We start from the raw sequence: 21,170 nt of genomic DNA, 5'->3' as shown, positions 1-21,170 counted from the left end.
CGTGGGCCGTTCTGGTGACGGGGTCTGCCCCTCATGTAGGGCAGACCCTCTCGGTGTCTCCGGGGCCGAGATGCAGGCTGCCTGTGAGCCTACAAGAAGTGTTTGGGAACGTTTCTGCCATCGCTGGAGACTCCACGCAGGGCACTGAGGGGCTGCTGCGTGGCTCCTCGAACTTATGCCTAAACTCTGGGTTTTCTGGCCGCCCCTCGTCCCCTTTTTCACATTGGAGCGTTAGTCGTGGTTGTTTCTAATTGTATGGAATTGGCTTGGATGAAAACTTTAATATTCTTAGGAAATTCGACAGGAAGTATGTAAATAACTTCAGAAGGTTGGTTCAGATCGAATTTTTACGTGTGGCTGAGCAGCCTAATATTACCTTGGAAAACTTCCCTTCCCACTAGAAACCCCGCTAGAAACGTGGGCTCTGGCAGCTGCAGAGGCGGCTGTTCCTGAAGCCTGTGCTTCAGCCCTTGTCTGCGAGGCCGCAGCTCAAGGGAAGCCTTGGGAGCCAAGTAAAGAAGGCTGCGCTGGGGCTGGAGCGGCCTCGGTCGGTGACTGCATTGCAGGTTTTCTTGTTCGTGCTGCTGGCCAGGCTGGATGGTCGCGGGCAGTAGGAGGGAAAACAGGCAGCTTCTATGAGGCAGTCTGCTGCTGCTTCCACCGTGTAAAGGTTGCATGTGAGATGCTGCATTTTTCCTTCCCTGTTACTGCGTGCTGGCAGAGATAAATCTGTATTTTCATGTGAAAAGCAGAATTAATTGCAATAAACAGCATATATGTATTAGCTTTGGTGATTATGAGGGCATGTCTTATACACTCATAGGATAAGTCTGGAGTTGCACAGAAGGCCAACATTGTATTTTTCTGTCACTTCTAGTAAGGAGTAAGCTCTCAAGTTATGCGAGTAAACTTATGCTTTAGTTTTGTATGGCCTGTCAATGTGGTAGTCAGAGACTAGTTAAGGTATGATTTCCATTGTCTCCCCTAGATTGGCTAATGCTCAGAATGAAATGCAGAGCGACTATAACATCTGATTTCTGTATTTGGTTTTTTATAGATATTGGTATTAACCTCACAGATCCTATGTTCAGAGGAATCTACAGGGGAACACAAAAACATCAAGGTAAATGTTTCTTTGTATCTGCTGAAAGACAGGATCCCTCTTGTTAAAATAGAAACCTCTTATGTTTCAGAACATGAAGTTAGAGTTTCTATTTTCTCCTCAAAAACTGGATGCTTATTATTTACTACGGCTTGAAGAAGAAAGTATGACAAAATAAGTTAGATGTTCTAAGCAAAATACATTCTCTTCTCAACTACTATTAAGTTGTCATACAGGTAACTCTGCTTCTGGAGCAAAATGGACAATTGCTGATCTATTTCTATTAGAATTGCATGGAAAAACTGATCTGAGAATTATGAACGATAAACTAGCAAAGTATTGCATTGCTGAATCATAGTTACTAATTAAAACTGATGCCTTTTTTGCTCTCATGGCCTTTAGATATAGATGTAAAAACAGGGAGTCTCCTAAAGTATGTGGAAAAACTTCTGTTGACTTTTTAGATTTAAATGGGATCTTTAGTTATTGCATTCTGTTATTGTCTTCTAACGATTAATCAGGTGTGATTTAAAGATTGTTCATGATAGGCATTTTGACTGCATGTGATTTTTTGTTGAAAAGTAGTTAAATTATGCTGTAAAACCTTAAGTTCAATTTGTGATATTTTTATGAACTTTCGCAGATGACTTTTTGGACGTGGTAGAGAGAGCAGTCAAAGTTGGTGTTAAAAAGGTAATTTTTTATAATAAAATTTCTTTAATATTTTAAACTGCTTTCTAAAACTTCACGGTTTTTTTAGTGCTTCCTTATTAAACCAAATGTTTCTGGAACTTGCAATGGAAAATGCAGTAACTTTCTTCTATAGCATAAAGCAAAAGTGTTCTGTGCAGAGCGTTGTCTTTCATTGGCACAGATCATTAGATGCTGGTTATTTAAGTCCAATAGTATCATATGTGATGTGTATGTAGAATTTCTTTTGTACAGTTTCAACGGAAAGATGTTCTCCTCTGACCTACTGCAATGAACTAGTACATAACTTTCCCTGTTAATTGTATTATAGGCAGCCACTCCTTTCTTCTTGTATCCTGTGTGAATCTCTTACTCGACAGTTACTGCTACAGATCAAAGCCCAAAAAACTCTTCTCATTGAGATTCTTCAGATATTTCTATATGTAAAGGAAATTGGTAACTGCAGAAGAGCTGGGACTGCCCATAAATTCTTAGAGCTGAGACATCTGAATGTCTGGTAGTAAATACTGGCTTACATGTATTAAAACAGCATCATTATGAGCAGGTTTGTAACTCTTAGCTTGAAATTGGTGTTTTCAGCAGTGGACCACACTCCTTTAGTTACAATAGTCCAGCCTGCCTATATCTCTCTCTAAACTGAATTAATTGTCAAGACAAAAATATGAATTAAAATAGAATACAATGCATACTGTCACAAACTGTTCCACTGCACTAATAAGGCAGTGTGGATTAGAAATAAACCCTCCTCTAGAAGAACAGGCATCTCAGAAGACTGCTGAAAGGCACTCATCTGAAAAGAGTGGGAAATAAACTGGGACACAAAAAAAAACCCTCTAGCAATGGAGAAGCTAGCACACTGCAGCAAATACAGAATCATAGTCACTTTTACTGCATTCATATGTCCTGTGTAAGTACTAGTTAATCATTATAACACCCTCTGAAAGTAAGTGGCAATTTTCCTATTCTATCATCAAAAATAGATTAGCTGCATAACTTTTTAAAAATGCACAGTGGATTCAGAAATGAAATTCAGGAGTTCCCTGTCCTTAGCTATGTTTTCAGTCTTGCTACTGGCCTGTACGGTGTCAGAAGTCTATTCCATCCCAGATTGCTTCTACTTGCCTAGAAGCTTTATCTGTTTACTTGAAAGTACTTCTATTTTTCCATATAGCTGCTGATTTTATGGTAATTTTTTTGTGAAGTTTTGCCCTGTGCTGTATGTACACTGAGCCAATTTCAGCTTAACTTATTTTTCTGGTGATACTGTTGGGACGTATCTGTCTAATGGAGCATACTGCAAAAGTGTCTGACCTAGTGCTGACCGAGTCTGGTGTATAGCATGTGTAGGGATAAGAGTTGTCCAAAAGCAGTGTAGTCATGATTTATTAGGACCTAGGGTGCCAGATCCTGCAAGTGGTGGTTCAAAAAACACTGTAAGCAACAATTCTGGTATGATAAGCTTTGATCTTATGGTAAAAATAAAAAATCAGAGCCAGAAATTCTTAAATTTGTAATCCCAACTGATACAGACTCCTTTGTTGGTTTATCTATTTACTTATGTCTTGTTTTGGGTGTTTGGGAGTTCTTAGTTTCTCCACCTGTAAGACAAAGAAAATGTTTCTGAATATCATTTCTTGCATGCAAATAAAGTTTCTTGAGTCATTGTCTAATGAAGTTAATATTGCTGCAAATAGAAGTATTTTACTCATTTCATGGTTTAAATACTTAGCATAGAAGATACTTGATAAAGAAAAAAATTAGGTTTTGATACCTAGTGTATTTACTAGCTCCTGAGGACCATTGAGGTTTGTTACTGATTTTTGAAATTTTGTCATACATACATTAGTAATTGTCTTCTGATGTTCTCTGTCTAGATTCTTACTTATATCTGAGTGTTTTCTTAAACATTGTTTGATGTTCAAAGAAGAACATGCTTGCTGACAGTACTTTTCTTCTTCAAAGTTTTTGATTACAGGTGGGAGTCTACAAGATAGTAAAGATGCATTGCAGCTGGCACAGACAAATGGTATTTTCACTTTGAACTTATGTTGTCAGTCAGAAATATAACCTTCTCCACTCTCAGAATTAAGAGTTCAAAAGGACCTGCCCCTGGACGTGTTTACAGAATCTCGGATTAAAATGAGAAATTATGTTTCAGAATGGGATGAATGCATTGTGTATGAGTTTCTGTATGTTGCTCTTTAGATCCCTGGGTGTTGGAAGGCATCGGTCTTTCCTGTAATTTCTATTTCTAGGTAGAAATTTTATTTATTCCAGAAGTTTTCCTGTAATTTCTATCTAGAAATAGAAATTACTGGAAACTTCTGGAATAAAAATTTTGTTACAAGGCTCTCTTCTAGAAATAAGATGGAATGCTTATATGGTGTGGAATATATGTTTTTTGGTGGGGTTTTGTTTGGTTTTTTACTTACCAATCTATCATGAGCAGCTTGAACAAGAGAGGTATCTTTCTTTTTATGGTTCTCCTACTTTTCCCTTTCTTTCTGTGAAAAGGCAAATATCATTCCACTAATTACTTAAATATGTATTTGAACTAAAGCATATGTTGAAGTACTATTTACAGAACAGAACCGTAGAATAATTTAGGTTGGAACGATCCTGAGGAGGTAATCTGGTCCAACCCAATCCACCTCTCCACTTCCATCAAAGCAGGACTAGCTTTAATAATTAGATCAAGCTGCTCAGGGCCTTATATAGTCTTTCCCTCCCCCACCATGCTTTTACATTCTCCTTAAAGGCACTTAGCAGAAATGTTAGTTTTGGCACTAAGGTAATCTAGATTAGACACTCAGGTAAATCAAGCTAGATGTTGCTTGCAAAATTCTGTAACAGCTAATGTAGAGGCACATGAGGGAAATCACATGCTGTCTGCAAACCTTACAGCTGAGGATAACCTGATGCGTTTTGAACGAGATACATTTCTAGATGACCTCAAGAGGTCTCTTCCAGCCTCAACAATTGTATGATTTGTTGAGGGCCGCTCCACCAGAATAATTCAGGTTTGAGTTGCTGTTTTGGAGTATACTAAATAACATGTACTAAAAAGAAACACATGCACACGCTCCCACTAGAGATAGTCTAAGATTTTTAAAGCAGAAAATATCAGTGTAATAAAATTATCAGCAAGATAAAGTTGTTCAAAGGGAGTTTTCTTTTAAAATTATGAGCAATAAAAAAGTCCAGATACAGATACTGTCTATACTTTATATAAATTTTCTTTTTTTTTCTTTTTCTAAAAACCTAATACTATCTTGCTTTAGACATGTTTTACAGTACAGTTGGCTGTCATCCTACCCGCTGTGGAGAATTTGAGCAGAGTAGCCCTGAGCAGTATTTATCTGAATTAAAAAATCTGATTGAAAAAAATAGGACAAAGGTAATAGCAGTTGGAGAATGTGGCTTAGGTAAGTGTTAATCTTAGTACTTCAACTTTTTTTTCTTCTACACATATATTAAAAAATTCTAACGCACTAAGTGGGTTTTTTGTTCTTTCTATTTGTAGATTTTGATAGATTAGAATTTTGCCCAAAGGACATCCAACTCAAGTAAGAAGCTTTTGATGACTATAAATTGACTTGTAGCAATTTACAGGAGTGTTTTCTATCTTGTGTTCTACCAGGTAATGTTTTGTCAGGTATAGACCTGCAATTTGCAGGGTTGGATCTGGGTTTTTTGGCAGAAATGGGACTTTAAAGAAAGATGCCTACATTCAAGTAGTGCTATGTGCTAAATTTTGCTACCTGCCTGGTGTTGACTTAGCATGTCTTTTTCTGTAAAATTGATCAGAATTTGTGGGTTTCTGGGTGTGACAGATGTCCATTCTTGCTAATACTCAAGAACTCTTAGAGATTCATGGGGAGAATAACATAACTGTAGTGTGTGAAAGAAGAATTAGGTTGAGTGAAAGGCACAGGGAAGGGAACAGAACTGTCAAAAAGGGTAAGTTGGCAGTGGAAAAAAAATGAGCTTTTAAGGGAGGTGTTAGCTGGGAACAGATAATTGAGAGCTGATGAAAAAAGTTATCCCAGGAGCTGGAGAGATCCGTGTTTTGAAGTAATGTATGCAGCATAGATACTGAATGGAAAGAAGCTACCACAGCCGCTAAAATCAGCTTGCATTCTTGTAGTGAGAACTCCGTCTAGAGAGGGAAGTGACTGAAAGATGTAAGTGATGAATTCAGATAAGATGAGTGATTAATGAATTGTGCCTGCATATTACTGTTCTCAGTAAATTAGTCACTGGGGGGCAGTGGTTAGTTGTGTTTTTTTCTAATTGCCACATGTTAGCAGTAGGTTGAATTTTCTTCAAAATGCTACAGTCATACAGTAAAATATTCAGCAAAGTGGACAGAACTTTTTTCCTGGTATAATTCAGTGTACACAAAGTTCAGCAAAGCACACCTTGGAGCATAACCTGTTTCTTTTCTGTGGCAAACTAAAACACTGGTGGAGTATCATATTTTAAGATCCTTACTGCCTTGATGTTAATTGGGAGAAAAAAAAATAATAGCTGATTTTCCTTATCTGATGGACTGCAGCTGAAGACCTGTAGTGAAAATCTTCTAATCAAGTGCTCTGAAATTGGGTTGTGAGGAAAGAGGTGACAGGGTGGAACAGAAATCACTTTTAAAGTGGTAGGTGAGTCCTTTCTAACTAAGGTTGATAATGACAGAAAGTCTTTATCTGAGCTATTTCAGTAAATCATATGAAATACATAAATCTAGTTTCTAAGAGTTCTACTGAGAGCCGTTGCTGGAAATTGCAGTTGGAAGGAGGTGATTGTTAAAAAAAAAAAAAAAACCAGAAAGCAAAAAATACAAGGAAGTGAAGAATCGTGGAATCATAGAACCCCCCCCTTGCAATGAGCAGGGACATTTTCAACTAGATCAGGTTGCTCAGAGCCCCCTCCAACCTGACCTGGAATGCTTCCAGGCATGGGGCATCCACCACCTCTCTGGGCAACCTGTGCCAGTGTTTCACCACCCCCAGCGTAAAAAATGTCTTCCTTATAGCTAGTCTAAATCTACCCCCCTTTAGTTGAAAGCCATTCCCCCTTGTCCTGTCACAACAGGCCCCACTAAAAAGTCTGTCCTCATCTTCCTTATAAGCCCCCTTTAAGTATTGAAAGGCTGCAATAAGGTCTTCCTGGAGTCTTCTCTTCTCCAGGCGCTCTCAGCCTGTCCTCACAGGAGAGGTGTTCCATCCCTCTGATCATTTTTGTGGCCGTCCTCTGGACCCTCTCCAACAGGTCCATGTCTTTCCTAAAGAAATATTGAAAGCCTCAAGGACAGATGCCTGGAACCACTGTGTTTGTAAATTCCGTATTTTCTAAATGGACAGCTTTCCCTGCTCTTCATCCTTCACGTGTTTGTGAAACATGGTCAGGGTTTGGGGTTGTTTTCATTTCTGCTAATTGAATGCTATGGAGTTGGATACAGTTTGGCTTTCATGACCTTTAACAGACTGGATGGTGAATTCTTCAAATTAATATTCAGTGTGTGCTTCATAAATGAACTAAAAAAAAAAAAAGGAAGGCAAATGTGAAATGCATGGAGGCAGGTCACCGGTTTTCAGCCGATCTGTAGTTCAGGTGTTGTAGCAGTCACTGGAATAGCTAGCAAGCAGCTGCAGTTACCCTGTAGAAGAGAAGTATGGTAGTTTCCCAGTGGGTAGTATCTGAGCATGACCTCTGTTTTCTTTAATGTTTAATCATTATTTTCTAGTTAGTTATGCTGTATTTTCTTCTGGATAATTTTCACCTGTAAAAAATGTTCAATTTTTTTTATCCTTTTTCTTGGATTGAAAAGCTAATAACGATGAGAAGCTAATAAAGATGAAATTCCTTTGTTGAAGCAGCTCTAAGAACTTTTTTTTTGTCAGAATTTTTCTCCATTCTCATAACTTTTCCAACAGAAAATGGTGATTTGAATGGTAGTTAGATGAAGGTACTGCCTTCATATTATGGTGAAGGTCACATTATAAATGGACTGATAAATATATAGAAGTTTCACTTCTGCTGTCCTACTGGAAGAGGTTTGTGGGGCTTAGCAACACGGAAACAGGAGTTTTCTTAACCAAATTGGATGGGATGAACAAAATCACATGCACTGTTATTCATACATTAATCCAGAATTGTTTGTCTGCGGATATTCTACCTCAGCAAGGCCTGTTTGCTTCAGCTCCTTTAGTGTCTTGAGCCTAAGCCTGAAAATACCACAGTGTTTGAACTTTATGGTCAAAACTAAACCTGCAAACAACCATGCAGAAATATTTTCAAAATTCCTTATTGAGAAGCAACATAGAACCAGTGTATCTGGGATGACAGTCTGCTCACCCAGAGAAAAAGGTTGTTCCTTCAGCACTGGAACTAGTAAGGTTTAGTTTCCCACTGATTTACTTCGTTACCGTTCTGATCACCGTATGTCTGGTTTCTTCGTGCTTTTCCAGGGTTTCTCTTTCCTTTTTTGTTTTCCTTTTTTTATTTTTTCTATCCAAGAACTTCCCCATTCACCTCCCCTTTCTTTTTGACAGGGCAAGTAGCAGCATGTGTTGGGCTTCATTGTTGCTAGGAATGGAAGAAGCTTGAGTTGCCTTTCCATTTGTAGGGGCACTAAACTTTGTACTTTCAAGATCACTGCCCTTCTCAAGATTAGATTGAAATTGGCAGTAGGTTACTTAGGGGTCTTATTTGCAGCGCTGTCTCTAAAACCTCATTCCCTTATGAAAGAAGTCTTCTGTTAAAAAAAAAACCCACCAATAATCAAGCAATTGTAGCTATTTAACCACAAGAGCTATCATGAGTTGCAATTGAATTTATATTTAGTCAAACAAGCTAAACTAAGCACGGTATCTAGACTACGAAGAAGATTCAAAGTAGGTGTAATTTATTCTCCTCAGTTTTCATGTCAGTTTTTAACATTACAGCCGATTTCTGTTCCACCTGTTTTATCTCGAAGATCTGTACTGATAAACAGGGAAGGTAACTTTTATCAGAGAAATATCAACCTGTAATATACAGTGAAAACCGCACAAAATGAAATGACTAGTTGCATTGTCTTTTTTTTAGGAAAATGTAAATCAAACTAATGGTTTGCTGCCACTTTTCTCCTGATTGGTATGTGAATCATACACAGCAGTATGTGGACACTTGAGTTTGCCTTTGAAATGTTTCTGATATCTGATGATGGGAATGCCCCAGTGCCCTGGACTGCTTTTAACAGCAACACCTGAAGAAATGCAATATGTGCATACAGTCCCAGCCTATCGGGACAGGCCCTGTTGTCTTTCTTGCCTTGTCCCAATAATGTCATCTTACAAATTATGTATGGATACTGAGTCACCTATGGACTGTTGGCCCTCTGCCATGCATAAGTTCCTCTACTGTGTTTCTGGAGCATTGGTAACTTGCATGCCTGGGTGTAGTGTGGCAGACAGAAATGGTAAATGACAATGCTCTGGGATCAGAACTAGCTGCAAATGACAAGTGACAGGTTAGTTCAGTGCTAATTAGTTTCCTTTGGAAACTGTACTGGGGAAACTGGCTACCTAGTTACCTTCCCACTGCCCACATTTTGATGTCTCTTCATAGGATGGCTGCCTCTCTGTCACTGTTCCTTCAAAGGGAATACTAGGACTAGAACGTAGGAGAGGGATAAAAAGGAGTGCAAAGGAAAGGATGCAGGCGCACAAAGGAGAGGAGGGGAAACAGGAAGACTTGGAAAGAGTGAAGACAATAGGCAGAATGAGGCAGAAGTAAGATGCCTAATATTGGTACTTGTTCTACCCCAAGAGAGGAAAGGTTGCTTCATGGAAGAGCAAACAAAAAGTCTGGATTTGTTACTTTACAGGCCAGCCAGCTCTGATGCAGTTTTGGCCATTTGAGGCTACAGAAGGCTGCACAGTGTTCCCTCACTCACCCTCACTGCATTTACAAGTGCTTCTTGAAATAGTGGCCTCTGTGTGATCCACACTCCCCCTTCCTGACATTTCAAAACTTTCTGGAGAGAACAGTCAGTTCCTCTTTCATTAAAAATAAATAACTTAAAACCGAACTCCCAACACCTGCGCTACACAAGAGTACATGCTTAGCATATGTATGTGTGCATTTGTCAGTATTGATGCTCTTGGCCACTTCTTATCTGTCTTCCAGCACAGATCACTACTGTATGAATATACCATGGGAAAGAGTTCCTTTTAAATACTTGCACAAATAAGAGCTTTTGCATGGCAAATCCATTAATTCTGTCTTTAGTTCTGGAGGACTAAAACGTACAAACGCTGGAAAAAACTCTTCTACTGTTTGCTCTTAAGCTGAGTTTCTGTTTAAAAGTGATTTTTATTTCACAGGTATTTTGAAAAACAATTTGACCTGTCAGAACAGACACAACTGCCTATGTTTCTTCACTGTAGAAACTCACATGCTGAATTTTTAGGTGGGTTTTGTTTGAGAATTTCATACTCGGCAAATTCTGAGTATGAAAAATCTGGAAACCTGAATCTTTCACCTTTGTCTGTTATAAAGCTGTCTTACATTTTTATTTATTTCATTTCATAGACATAATGAGAAGAAACCGAGATAGATTTGTAGGAGGGGTGGTAAGTATGGACTTCAGTGTAGCATTCATTTTTACACGTATGTGTGTGAATATCGTTGCTTAATATGCAACTTGTTGTTTGTCATGGAATCTGGGTAGGCTTCCTGTTACATGATTTAAGTTATTATTAATTAGTAAGTGTTTTCCAGTCCCTTCTAGTATTTTTATTTTCGTTGCTTATTCAACATTTTTTTTCGCAAGGTAAGAAGATAGGCTGAGAAAAACTCTCATGTCAGCTGCAGAGTTTTTTCTTGGCCTGTCAGAAGGACAGTTTAAGCACCTTAAAATTGACATTGGCCTTTTCCCAGTTCTTCAGTGTCTGTAACTGCAGTGCATTCAGACCACAGATAATTTAGATGCGTGTTCCCAGTGGAAGCCGTAACCTCAAACATTTGCTTCTGACGTTAGACATCATTTTCAAATTAGACCCAGATGTAACTTTTGATTGCTTTATGTCTTTAGATATTCAGATCATGTATTTTAATTCAAAAGCATAACAGGAAATACTTTGGATGGAATGATTAAGAAAGTCCAGCAACACTCTTTCAGGTTTCCATTATGCCAGGGTTTTCCAAAAGTAATAAATCCTTGGATTATTCTATCCTACTAACATCAGACCACACCTCCTACAATAATATCTCAGTCCCCAGGTTTCCCCTTTGTTACTGCAAGCACCTTCTCCTAGCTCAGTACTTTGCGTGTTGTGCTCTTACGTAGTACTGTACAGTCTCTCCTTCCTTCCTTTCTCTTTTCTGCCAAACCAGTAACTAGTAGAGAAATGATGAGTGGGCACCCTCTGCAACTGACTGTGCCCCTCGCAGCATGGGGAAGCAGACAGTGTCTTTACTCCATTCGGGCTGAGAAGCTGCGGTTCCCAGATGCATTACGCTGTTTGCACCTTGTGACCTACCACTTGCCTCTTTAGTCCCTGGGATGACCGAATAGACTGTCTCTCTAGTTCCCGTGGACTAAAATCTGTGGAGAACATAACACTGCTCTTACTATGTCCCTGACAGTGCCTCGCAGGGAATACTGAGGAAAGAAAGTAAAAATTCAGCGTGCGCAGGATTACTTCCTGTGTATGGTCTCCCAGCTATCAGCTACAGGAAGTTCCTGGGCCAAAAGCAGTATCACTGGATAGGCCTTTTCTACACATATTTATCACTCATAAAACATGGTAACCACTTTCCTTGGCAGTATTCAAGTGACTTCAGCCTGAACTTTCCCCAAATCAGAATCAACTGAGCCACGTCCCATCTTTATGTTTGTATTGATGTGTAATGCATACTATCAAAGGTATTTATGATGCAAATAAAAAATAATACGTACTTTTAAATGATTGGAGTTTTAAATGAAGTACATATATTTGTATATATGTGCGCATCTATATTTATGTATGTTCTAGGTACATTCTTTTGATGGCACGAAGGAAGAAGCAGCAGCTATATTAGATTTGGATCTTTATATTGGAATAAATGGCTGGTAAGCTCTTTACAAGAAATAAAACTATTTTAAAATGTCAGCTGTAGTGAACTCATTGCTTTCTTTTAAACAATGAGGTCAAGTTTTCAAAGCTCACTAGACTCTTAATCATCTGACAGATTTAGAATTGTACTCAGTCTACTAGCCATAAAAAGTTCTTAACTCACAGCTCGGCGAGTTAATCTAGTCTTAGGTCCATTCTACTACCCTCAGGTCAATCCTTGTTTGAAAATAAGTAAGGTTGTTGAACGTTGAAGCAGTCCTTCTGAGAAGTGTTTAAAAAATAGCGTAATTTTAAGCTGCTATGTCAAATCCAGGATGCAAATGTAACCTGAGCAGCCCTATCTACTGGTTATGCTGTCTGAATTCTCGGCAGTCATCTGGCCGAAAGCCAGCCAGCACCACTTTGTAAGTTGCATGGGCTGCTGAAGCCAGGCAAGTATGGGCAGTGCAGGCAGGGATTCTGCATGCTTACTGGGGTGAGACGGCTTCACTGAGTAACTCTCCAAATTTGCCGTTTTCTGCAAAGTTTGAATTTACGGGCAGCACTTTTAAAAATGAAGCAATTTTTATTCACTAACAAAATTATTTAGGAAGCTGCCTTTGCTGCAAAACATTTCAACAGGCAAAGTAATTACTTTTATATACTTTTGTTTTTTTTAACCAAACTCTGATTTTCTAGTTCATTGAAAACAGAAGCCAACTTGGAAACACTGAAATCTATTCCTAGTGAACGATTAATGATAGAGACTGGTAAGATTTTATATCTTGGTCAGTTTGTGACTTAAACACTATGAGGCAACGAGATACGCTTGTATAGCAATGATAAGGCAAAATCAAGACCTAAGGAGTTAGGAGTAGGAAAAGGACTGGCTGTTTCTCCACTTTTGGAAAGCAGTTTACAGGCTCCAGAAATACTCCTTTTCAGCCTTCTGCTGGAAGGAATAAGCTGCCACGTTGGTTCCTGACATTGCAGGGAAAGAGGAAAAGGACAAATTGACAAGCCCGGATTTTTAAATGTACCTAGGTACCAGAATCCTGCTTGAATATCTTTTAAAATCTGGCTTGCTGGAGATGTGCCAAACACAGGGCAGTGGCTGTGATCTTGCCACTGGTAGCAGTAACGGCATTTGGAAACAACAGCTCTTTAAATGCTGGTGGAAGAACGCTTGAATTCCCCTCTTGGCCTAATGAGCAGTGATTTTAACTGACTCACTAGGGATGCCTCTTTTTTTTTTTTTTTGCATGTTCATTTCAATTATCAATAACTGGCAGTTATAAATACAGTATTTATTTTAATTTCTGAATCTGAGAAAGGAAAACCACAAACTGCCTAAATCCTTAATGTTATGTGCACATGAAGTGTAACAGACCTGTTGAAGTGTACAGGAAGTTTCTGTGGAATACATGCAGTGTATCTAGCTAGCTACATCTCCAGCAAGCCAGATTTTAAAAGATATTCAAGCAGGGTTCTGGTACCTAGGTACATATAAAAATCTGGGCTTGTCAATTTATCATGTTGGAGGAAATAAGTGTTATGTACTATTCTTGCTGATTTTTTAAAATGTAAAATCTTGAAGGTAACAGTATAAAAATCCAAAGATCATGAAGATGTTAAATTGCCCAAATCTCTTAAATTTCATTTTGAATTGGAAGTCACTGCTAGAAAGAGATTGCAAGAACTTCTGTCTGTGGAAGTAGTTGATTAAACTATCTCATGCTATTCTCAAACAATTGCATACTCTTCTTTTTTTTTCAAATGAAACTAGATGCGCCTTGGTGTGGAGTGAAAAATACTCATGCTGGATCGAAATATATTAAAACTACATTTCCTACAAAAAAGAAATGGGAAATAGGGCACTGCTTGAAGGACAGAAATGAACCCTGCCATATAATGTAAGTGTACTACTGTAGTATTATTTTAAATCCTTCAACTCTCACGGGGGAAAAAAATCAGTTCACTGGAAATGTAGTATATAGAAATGAATTCTAAATTTATTGAAACTTGTGCAAGGTATTGCTTTATAGGCTGTGGAAAAATTTAGAGAGTCTTAATTTTCCTATTTCAGTAACTCTGGATTTAAAAAGCTCCCTGAAAATGAAACCAGTACTGTTTTTATCTTTTCACTGGATATGTTGGAGAAGGGGTTAAACCCTGTAAAGCAAACCTGACTTGAATAAATTTCACTCAGTTGTTGTTCCAGTTACTGTTAAAACTGGTAACAGCACTGGAGCTGCGCAGTCCTCCACAGAGGGGGCAGTACTAGGACACTGAGTAGGGCCTGTGCCTGTGTTCCTATCACAGCGCCTGTGACATGAGCTGCCGTAACATGAATTTGGTTAGAGTCATTCCTTCATTCTCCTACTGTGCCGAAAAAATACTAAAAGTTTCACAGAACGCTGTGTCCTATGAAGTTTAGATACGAAGAACAGCAGTCAACGTAGAGAATAGTGAAAGAAAACTCCAGGGGCTTAGGGACAGTTAGAAAGTACAGAAACTGTTTTCTGCCACCTTTTCATGTGCTTCCTCGCAGAGGTGTGAAAAGCAGGAAAATGTATCATTGTTTTGGTGAAAATGTTTAGTTATCTCCATTAAACAGCACTGATAGATGCTTAATTTTCACAACTGTTACTGAAGTCTGGTCGGTGAGTTATGCCAATCTTGTCAGTCATCTTATCGTTATCAACTCCCTGAAAAGAAGAAGGAATTCAGGAAGGTTTCTTCTTGCGCTGTAATACATGAATGAATTTTCAGCAAATAAAGCTCACAGCTGTACCTGTCCAGGTGCAAAGCCCATGTACTCGATCAGAAGTGGGATTTTTTTTTTTTTTGCTGTGAAGTCTGTATGTATTTCTATGAAAAGCTGTGTAAATGACCTGTTTGGAACTAGCTTTTGAAATACTGCTCAGTGTAGTACTAAAGAATTTAGGTATTCAGCAAGGTGTCTAAACAAGAGTTTGAGAACTGAAGGGAATTCTGCTGCTTTTTTGGGGGACCTGAAGAAACTCTTAGCAAGAGACCACTGGTCATGCTAAAAGCATGGTTTAAGCTTACATGGTAACATCTCCTAGTGTTCAGATATATTTTATGCAGTTATGTCGATCTGTAATACTCTTTGAGATTGATCTTATTTGTGTTTTAAAGACGAAGTGCACACATTAGCATGGAAGGACTTTTTCAGTATTTTAAGACTTTCCTAGGGTCAGTCCATGATTTTGGAGTAGGGGAAGAGATCAAGTGAAAACAGTTCTCTGATCAGAAGTGATCTACTGTTGCTGAATAAGGCTATTTTGGCAAGCCTGTGTGTGTTAACAACACCCACATGTCTTTGTCTGCTGCCTTAGTTGTAGCTTACAGAAAAAGTGTTTCAGAAACCCCAGAACTGGAAATGCAGGGAGTCTATCCTAGAGCGGTACACAAATGCTATACTTGGTTTCTTTTATAAAACAAAATCTTGTTTAGTTCAACCTTATTTCAAAATTACTGTCCCTTTAACACTAATTATAACCTGTACTAATTGTAGATTAGTAACCTGAGAACCTCTTAAACCTTATGAAAAATGAAGCGTGGTAACTGAGAATTGGTATTTTGTGACTTCTCAAATAGCAAGATCTGGTGTGAGGGGAAAGTTAGCCTCAGGCCACAAAGCATATTTCATGTTCAGGGTATATATACTGTTTAATATAGCTCAATTGGCAGGAGGAATTTTCCCCTTGTCTTTTTTTGGTGGTGCTGAACACCTTTCAATTTTGATGGTGATATTTCCACTTTATATATATTCTTAGAACTGCACTACTCCCCTTGGAAGCTATTTTTTTTTTTGACATTTTAGCCACAAGAGGCTTTTTTTTTTTTCTCCTTCAGCAATTTCATAACCAGTGTTACAGTAACATGTAGCATCCTACTGCATCCAAGTGGGGATAGATATGTAAGTCCTAACAAGACTCTTCAAGGGTGAAATTCTTTGGTATTTGTTACTTATTTCTCTGTAGGCCTGATGTCACCCCATCTCATCTTGAACATCCCCTTAAATCAAGAAGCTGTTTGGCTGCAAAGCACAGGAGTGGTCATGAAATGGGCTAATTCTGCATCTAGGAAAATAGTTGCATTCCAGTAATTGTTAAGAGCAACTTTTTCTACTCTGTCTTCCTCAAAAAGCTTAGCTATTGCGTAAGTTGAGGCAAGATCCAAAAACCAAAACCACTAAACCCTACCACTAAGCTTGAGGTTCTTACTCTTCACCATGAAGTTGGGTTTTTTTTCCTACTACAAGAAAAAAATGAAAGTACGAAACATCTTAGGAACTGTACAGAATATTCATTTTTTTTCAGAATGATTGATACAAAATCAAGAAAATAGGTACAGAGAAAAGATCATGGCTTGGTTTTCTATTACTTAGCATTAATATTATTCATCCCATTTCTTTTGCCTCTTTCCTGGCTCGTATCAAGGCTATGGGCCTTTTAAAATTGCTCATTTAAGGTTTACTGCAAATATCTGAATGCGTTAATCACAATTAATCTAGAGAACGGGGAAGTAGAAATAAGTTACTTTGGCAGCTATACTCTCAGATAAGGCTGTATCTGGAATTTAAGCTTTGCCATAGACCATTTTATTCATAGTGCAACTTTAGTCTTGAAAGGCTAACAAATTTCAGTCTGAAAAATGAAGACCATTGATAAAGACACCCACAAAATGACACTTTCTTTGAAACAGAAAGCTGTTTAATTACCTCCAAAGAGTCAAAAGACCAAAGATGAATCTGTACCAGTGAGCAACCACTGTTCAGTATGAAGGGAATGGCAGATAGTGACTTAAAAGTGAAGCTGTTTGCGTATCTGAGCACCTTGCCCTGCTGCTCTCAGCATATATTATTATTCCAGGTTAATCTTAGCGGCTTGTACATACACATGCAGCAGTCTGAAGTATATTCAGTACCAAGTTTCAGTCTTCTAATATCTATCTTTCTTTTTTAGTCAAATACTGGAAATAATGGCGGCAGTAAGAGAAGATGACCCACTTGAGTTGGCCAATACTCTATATAACAACACTATTAAAGTCTTCTTTCCAAATATATAGTTGTTTTTCTTACATTTACTTAGCATAACTTTAGTAAATATATTGCAAAAACTTAAAAATTATCATATCTGCAAGTTCTTATCAATGGAAGCCAATATGTAGTGTTGTTTTTTTTTTTTATGGTACAAGATTAAAGCTACTTTTGAAAAGGTGGTCTGCATTTGTGCAGTTTCTCAGCCGTTTCCCTTTCATCAAGACTCAGGATCAATTTCAAGGATAGCCCAAGCTAGCAACTCTTGCTAATACCTGTATGCCTTACAAGATGAATACCAGGCTGCTGAGTTCACACGTAGAGCACTTCAAGCTACTACTGGTAATTCAGAAGTGTTCAACGCATCAATGGCATGCTTTACTACTTCACTGGAAAGCTTAGCAGTTTTGTCTTTTGTTCCACATACACAAATGCTATAACATTAAGTCTACCAACCTAAATTTTTATTTATTTTTTTAAAACACAACTCACTAGTTTTTAAGCAATAAAGCTCTGCTGATACTGAATTTGTAAGTAAAGCTGCTTTGGTTCAGGCTTTTCATTTCTGATTTGACCTGCTGAACAGTCTGTTTTCACCAGTATTTTTCATTTGCATCCAGACCTCATTGATCAGGGGTTACTGGTATACAGTCTTTGGCACAGCATTATCACTACATCAATTAAAGAGTGTTTTTCCAACCATCTTAAAAACATGTGAAAACATTTTATTCCATGTACAATAATGTACATAATTTTAAGGTGGTCATGAAAGAGACCAGCAAAAGTTAGAGGTATATTTACAGTAGCACACACCACAGTAAACAACCACCATTCACAGACTCAACATTGAGATACTGCTGTTGTGCTTAAGTACAATAACTACAAAGTGATACTTTTATTCTGTTGAAGTCAATCTTAAACAAATACCTCACGGCTTAGTAAAGGACATCTTAATCACCAAGAGAGTTAGAGTCAACATTAAGAGTCTCATTCAAGTGCTGTGCCACACAGTCATCGTCTTCCTCATCGCTATCGGAACTGTCATTATCTTCATTTAATTCATTTTCAGCATCAGCAGCTTCTTCTGCAACTTGTACAGGATCTTCATTTGGTGCCACAAACCCATTGTTGTTGGAGATATTGGCATTTTCCTTGTCCTCAATATACACTTTCTGATGGCACATCGGGCAAGTGTCCTGAATGTACAGCCACTTCCGAAGACAAAGTGCATGAAAGTAATGGTTGCATGGAGTAATGCGAGCAGAGGTGGTGAACTCATGGTAACAGATTGCACATACATCATCTATTTCATGTAACCGACTTCCTTTTACCTCTGGAAGTGAGTTTATTTTCTTAACAGCAGTCCGGCGATTTATAAAAGTCTTCCAGCCATTCTTTGCTTGCAAGTAGATGTTGAAGTATGCATGTAGACACATCATGCAAGCACGAATCTTGCTTCCCGATTCAAAAACCATTGTGTAAGCTCCATTTCCAAACATGATCACTCCAAATATAAACTCAATAATATTGCCAGTTGAACGAACATAATAGACATAATCATCAAGTTTTTCCCATAGCACATTATAGTAGCCATCAATCATAAACAATATATAAACAGTGATAGAAACTATTACTTTTAGGCAAAGCTCTACACAGAATGCTGTAACTGCAAAAAGCCACGTATTTAGTGCATAGTGGTGCCAGAGGATGTAACTCAGCAGAACTGGAAGGACGAAAAGGCAAGCAGAAACAAACAGTACAGGGAAGTGTCTGCGAAATGATGACACGTGGGAGGCACTGAGAGACATCAGCACAGGGTCTGTCATTCCATGGATAAAATGCAGGACTGCGGTTAACAAAAGGCACATGTTTCGACTCAGGCGAACTAATCGTTCTTCTGGTTTCAGTCCACTTAGACCAGTCTGCAGAGCCAAAATGAAAAACAAGACGGGCGCTACAAAACCAAGCCTTTTGTCATCCTCATCAGTTGATCCGATGAAGGCCAAGATGCCAAGTCCCAAATAGTGCGCTATTGAGGAAATGACGGCACTCATGCCTAACACAGTTAAAGTAGAGTCACACCCACTTATGATCAGGCTGCAAATCAGTTCCCAACAGTTATCCCACGATAGCAAGAAGAATTTTTCTTCTGTATTAGTTTCAGCCATCTTTACAACGTATGTTAACACCACAGCTTGTGCTGTAAGTCTCGTTAGCCAGAAGACACGCAGTACAGCTGGAAACCGAATCCTTTTCCATGTATCTTCCATCAATAGCTGTAATCCATAAATGCGATACATGTGCCTCACCAGCAGATAAACATATCGCACCGAATAATAGAACCATTTAATTTTCGTAACTAAAATGGCTGTGGTATTTAGTGTCAGAACTAGGCCTGAAATAAAAACTAGTATCTGCCGGATATTTAAAGGTAATTCAACAACCAAGCCAATTACAGGAATCAGTATATCCAGGATGATGAGTTGAGAGTATATGGACTGCACGTTTAGCAATGTAACATATCCAATTCCAAAGGTAAGCTGAAGGATGGAAAGTGCCATCCATAGCGAAGGTCCTTTATGAGGCAAGATCTGAATTCCAAATGCAGCTGTGTAGTAGGCACTGTAGAAGTTTATGTGCAAAGAAGCATAGTAATTCACCAACACTGAAGTGGCAGCCAGCAGAAATGCCGAGGTGATCATATAAAACTTGAAAAGTGCTTGCTGTTGTAAGACCAAAACAACACTGGATACAAAGACACCTAAAAACAGATTGAAATCATTTAGTTCTCAGCAGAAATGCAACAATGGATTTTAACCTATTAGCTTTGGAGCTACACTGTTTTAATATATCACTTCCCAATTAGTCACGCCTAACTTGACATTACCCTTTGGTGCCCTTTTCAGAGAACAGACACACGGATGACTTAATCTGCATTTAATACATCTGTGCACTGCAGCTGCGATTCAAAGCCAATGCAAGCATTAAGTCACAATTACACTTAAGTTTATCTGCAGTTTCAGACTAGAGCAGTGACAACTCCCAGCCTTTCAGCCTTACTCTTGAAATCTAAGGGTAGACAAGTTCTAAAAGCAGGAAAGAATTGCCAGATGTAGCATCACCTTTACAGACAAAGTTCGTAATTTTTACTCATTTATTCCTTATTAAGTCACTTAATTCACTTGAGCAAAGCACTCAACTACAGGTGTCCAAGCTGGAGTACTAAAGATAACAGTCACCGAAACAGTTTAGCTAAACCCTTTAATGGGAAAATACTGAGAAATTGCTGTATTTACTGGGGAGAGGGCACTCTTCTTCCAATTCCCTTCAGTTTGCTTTCATTTCTGGTAAGGCATCCTGAAACAAAGGCTTATGGAGAAGACCTTCTGCAACATAAAGCTTTTGTACACAGAATCCAAAACCACCAATCGCCTCTTCGCCAATGCCAGTGCAAACTTGCATCTTACTTGCTAGAAGTCGGATTTAGAGCTTGAAATTCCTGTTTGCTAAGCTTTCCCTCATACTGACCGTGAACACATCTTGACCATGACTGGAAAGGCTGCACCTTCCTATGAGAAATCCTATCATAGCATCTATAGTACCTTGGTATTACATTTACGTCCTTGCAGTAAACCCCTTCTGTAGCGTAGCTTATGAATTTCACCACTATGTACTACATAGGTAAGGACTCGCCTTAACAGATGTTAAATTAAATGGCACTTATCACTAGATTCACATCCTTAATAATTTTTTTCTTCAGGAAACACACTGCCTTTGTTTTGGGCTTCTCAATCAGCTTCCAGTCCATGCAACTGCTTTCTCATCCAAACCACTTTGGAGAGATTTTGATCTCTACAACTACTATTTGATTGTAAGTTGCTTTCAACCTCTGTACTAAAACTAATGAAATCACAAGTAATCCTCTTTCGACTGGAGGATAGCATCAGTCTTTTCTGACGATTGTATTTTAGATTGTTCCAAATCCTCCATAATCAAGTGTTTAAAAAAAAAAAAAATTTGAAGCCATGGAACTCCCAGCCAGCACGGGTTCATGAGAGGCAGGTCCTGCTTGACCAACCTGATCTCCTTCTATGACCAGGTGACCCGCCTAGTGGATGAGGGAAAGGCTGTGGATGTGGTCTACCTGGACTTCAGCAAGGCCTTTGACACTGTCTCCAACAGCATTCTCCTAGAGAAGCTGGCGGCTCAC

The 21,170-nt window shown here is 38.6% G+C and overlaps 2 protein-coding genes across 3 annotated transcripts in view; one reads left to right on the top strand and one right to left on the bottom strand.

The window, feature by feature from the left end:
- Window positions 1-609: 609 nt before the first annotated feature.
- TATDN1 (TatD DNase domain containing 1) lies at window positions 610-17,142 on the top strand. 2 transcript variants are annotated; one of them, XM_009277232.1, is made up of 12 exons: window positions 610-677; window positions 1,058-1,123; window positions 1,746-1,795; window positions 3,776-3,839; window positions 5,095-5,238; window positions 5,337-5,379; window positions 10,180-10,265; window positions 10,388-10,428; window positions 11,833-11,909; window positions 12,592-12,662; window positions 13,679-13,805; window positions 16,887-17,142. In XM_009277232.1, the coding sequence occupies exons 2-12, from the start codon at window positions 1,084-1,086 to the stop codon at window positions 16,987-16,989; spliced, it is 846 nt and encodes a 281-aa protein (XP_009275507.1). In that variant the 5' UTR covers window positions 610-677; window positions 1,058-1,083; the 3' UTR covers window positions 16,990-17,142. The 2 variants fall into 2 exon arrangements, with proteins under 2 accessions (XP_009275507.1, XP_019327062.1); XM_019471517.1 differs by lacking the exons at window positions 610-677; window positions 1,058-1,123; window positions 1,746-1,795; window positions 3,776-3,839; window positions 5,095-5,238 and adding an exon at window positions 8,900-8,947.
- Window positions 17,143-17,665: 523 nt separating this feature from the next.
- RNF139 (ring finger protein 139) overlaps window positions 17,666-21,170 on the bottom strand; it is a 6,904-nt gene continuing 3,399 nt past the window's right edge. The window contains exon 2 of the mRNA XM_019471509.1: window positions 17,666-19,748. Within this exon, the coding sequence (XP_019327054.1) occupies window positions 17,911-19,748 (1,838 nt within the window). The 3' untranslated portion in view covers window positions 17,666-17,910. The remainder of the gene's footprint in view (window positions 19,749-21,170) is intronic.

Source organism: Aptenodytes forsteri, unplaced genomic scaffold (assembly GCF_000699145.1).
Source record: "Aptenodytes forsteri isolate BGI_AS27 unplaced genomic scaffold, ASM69914v1 Scaffold49, whole genome shotgun sequence".
Taxonomy (NCBI): Eukaryota; Metazoa; Chordata; class Aves; order Sphenisciformes; family Spheniscidae; genus Aptenodytes; species Aptenodytes forsteri.
This window is presented reverse-complemented; position numbering and strand designations above follow the sequence as displayed.

Bases quoted from the DNA above. Each gene is read 5' to 3' on its own strand.
- TATDN1 (XM_009277232.1), top strand. From the start codon at position 1,084: ATGTTCAGAGGAATCTACAGGGGAACACAAAAACATCAAG. The intron at 10,429-11,832 runs GTAAGTATGGAC...TGTATGTTCTAG, and splicing joins ATAGATTTGTAGGAGGGGTG to GTACATTCTTTTGATGGCAC. The intron at 12,663-13,678 runs GTAAGATTTTAT...AAATGAAACTAG, and splicing joins ACGATTAATGATAGAGACTG to ATGCGCCTTGGTGTGGAGTG.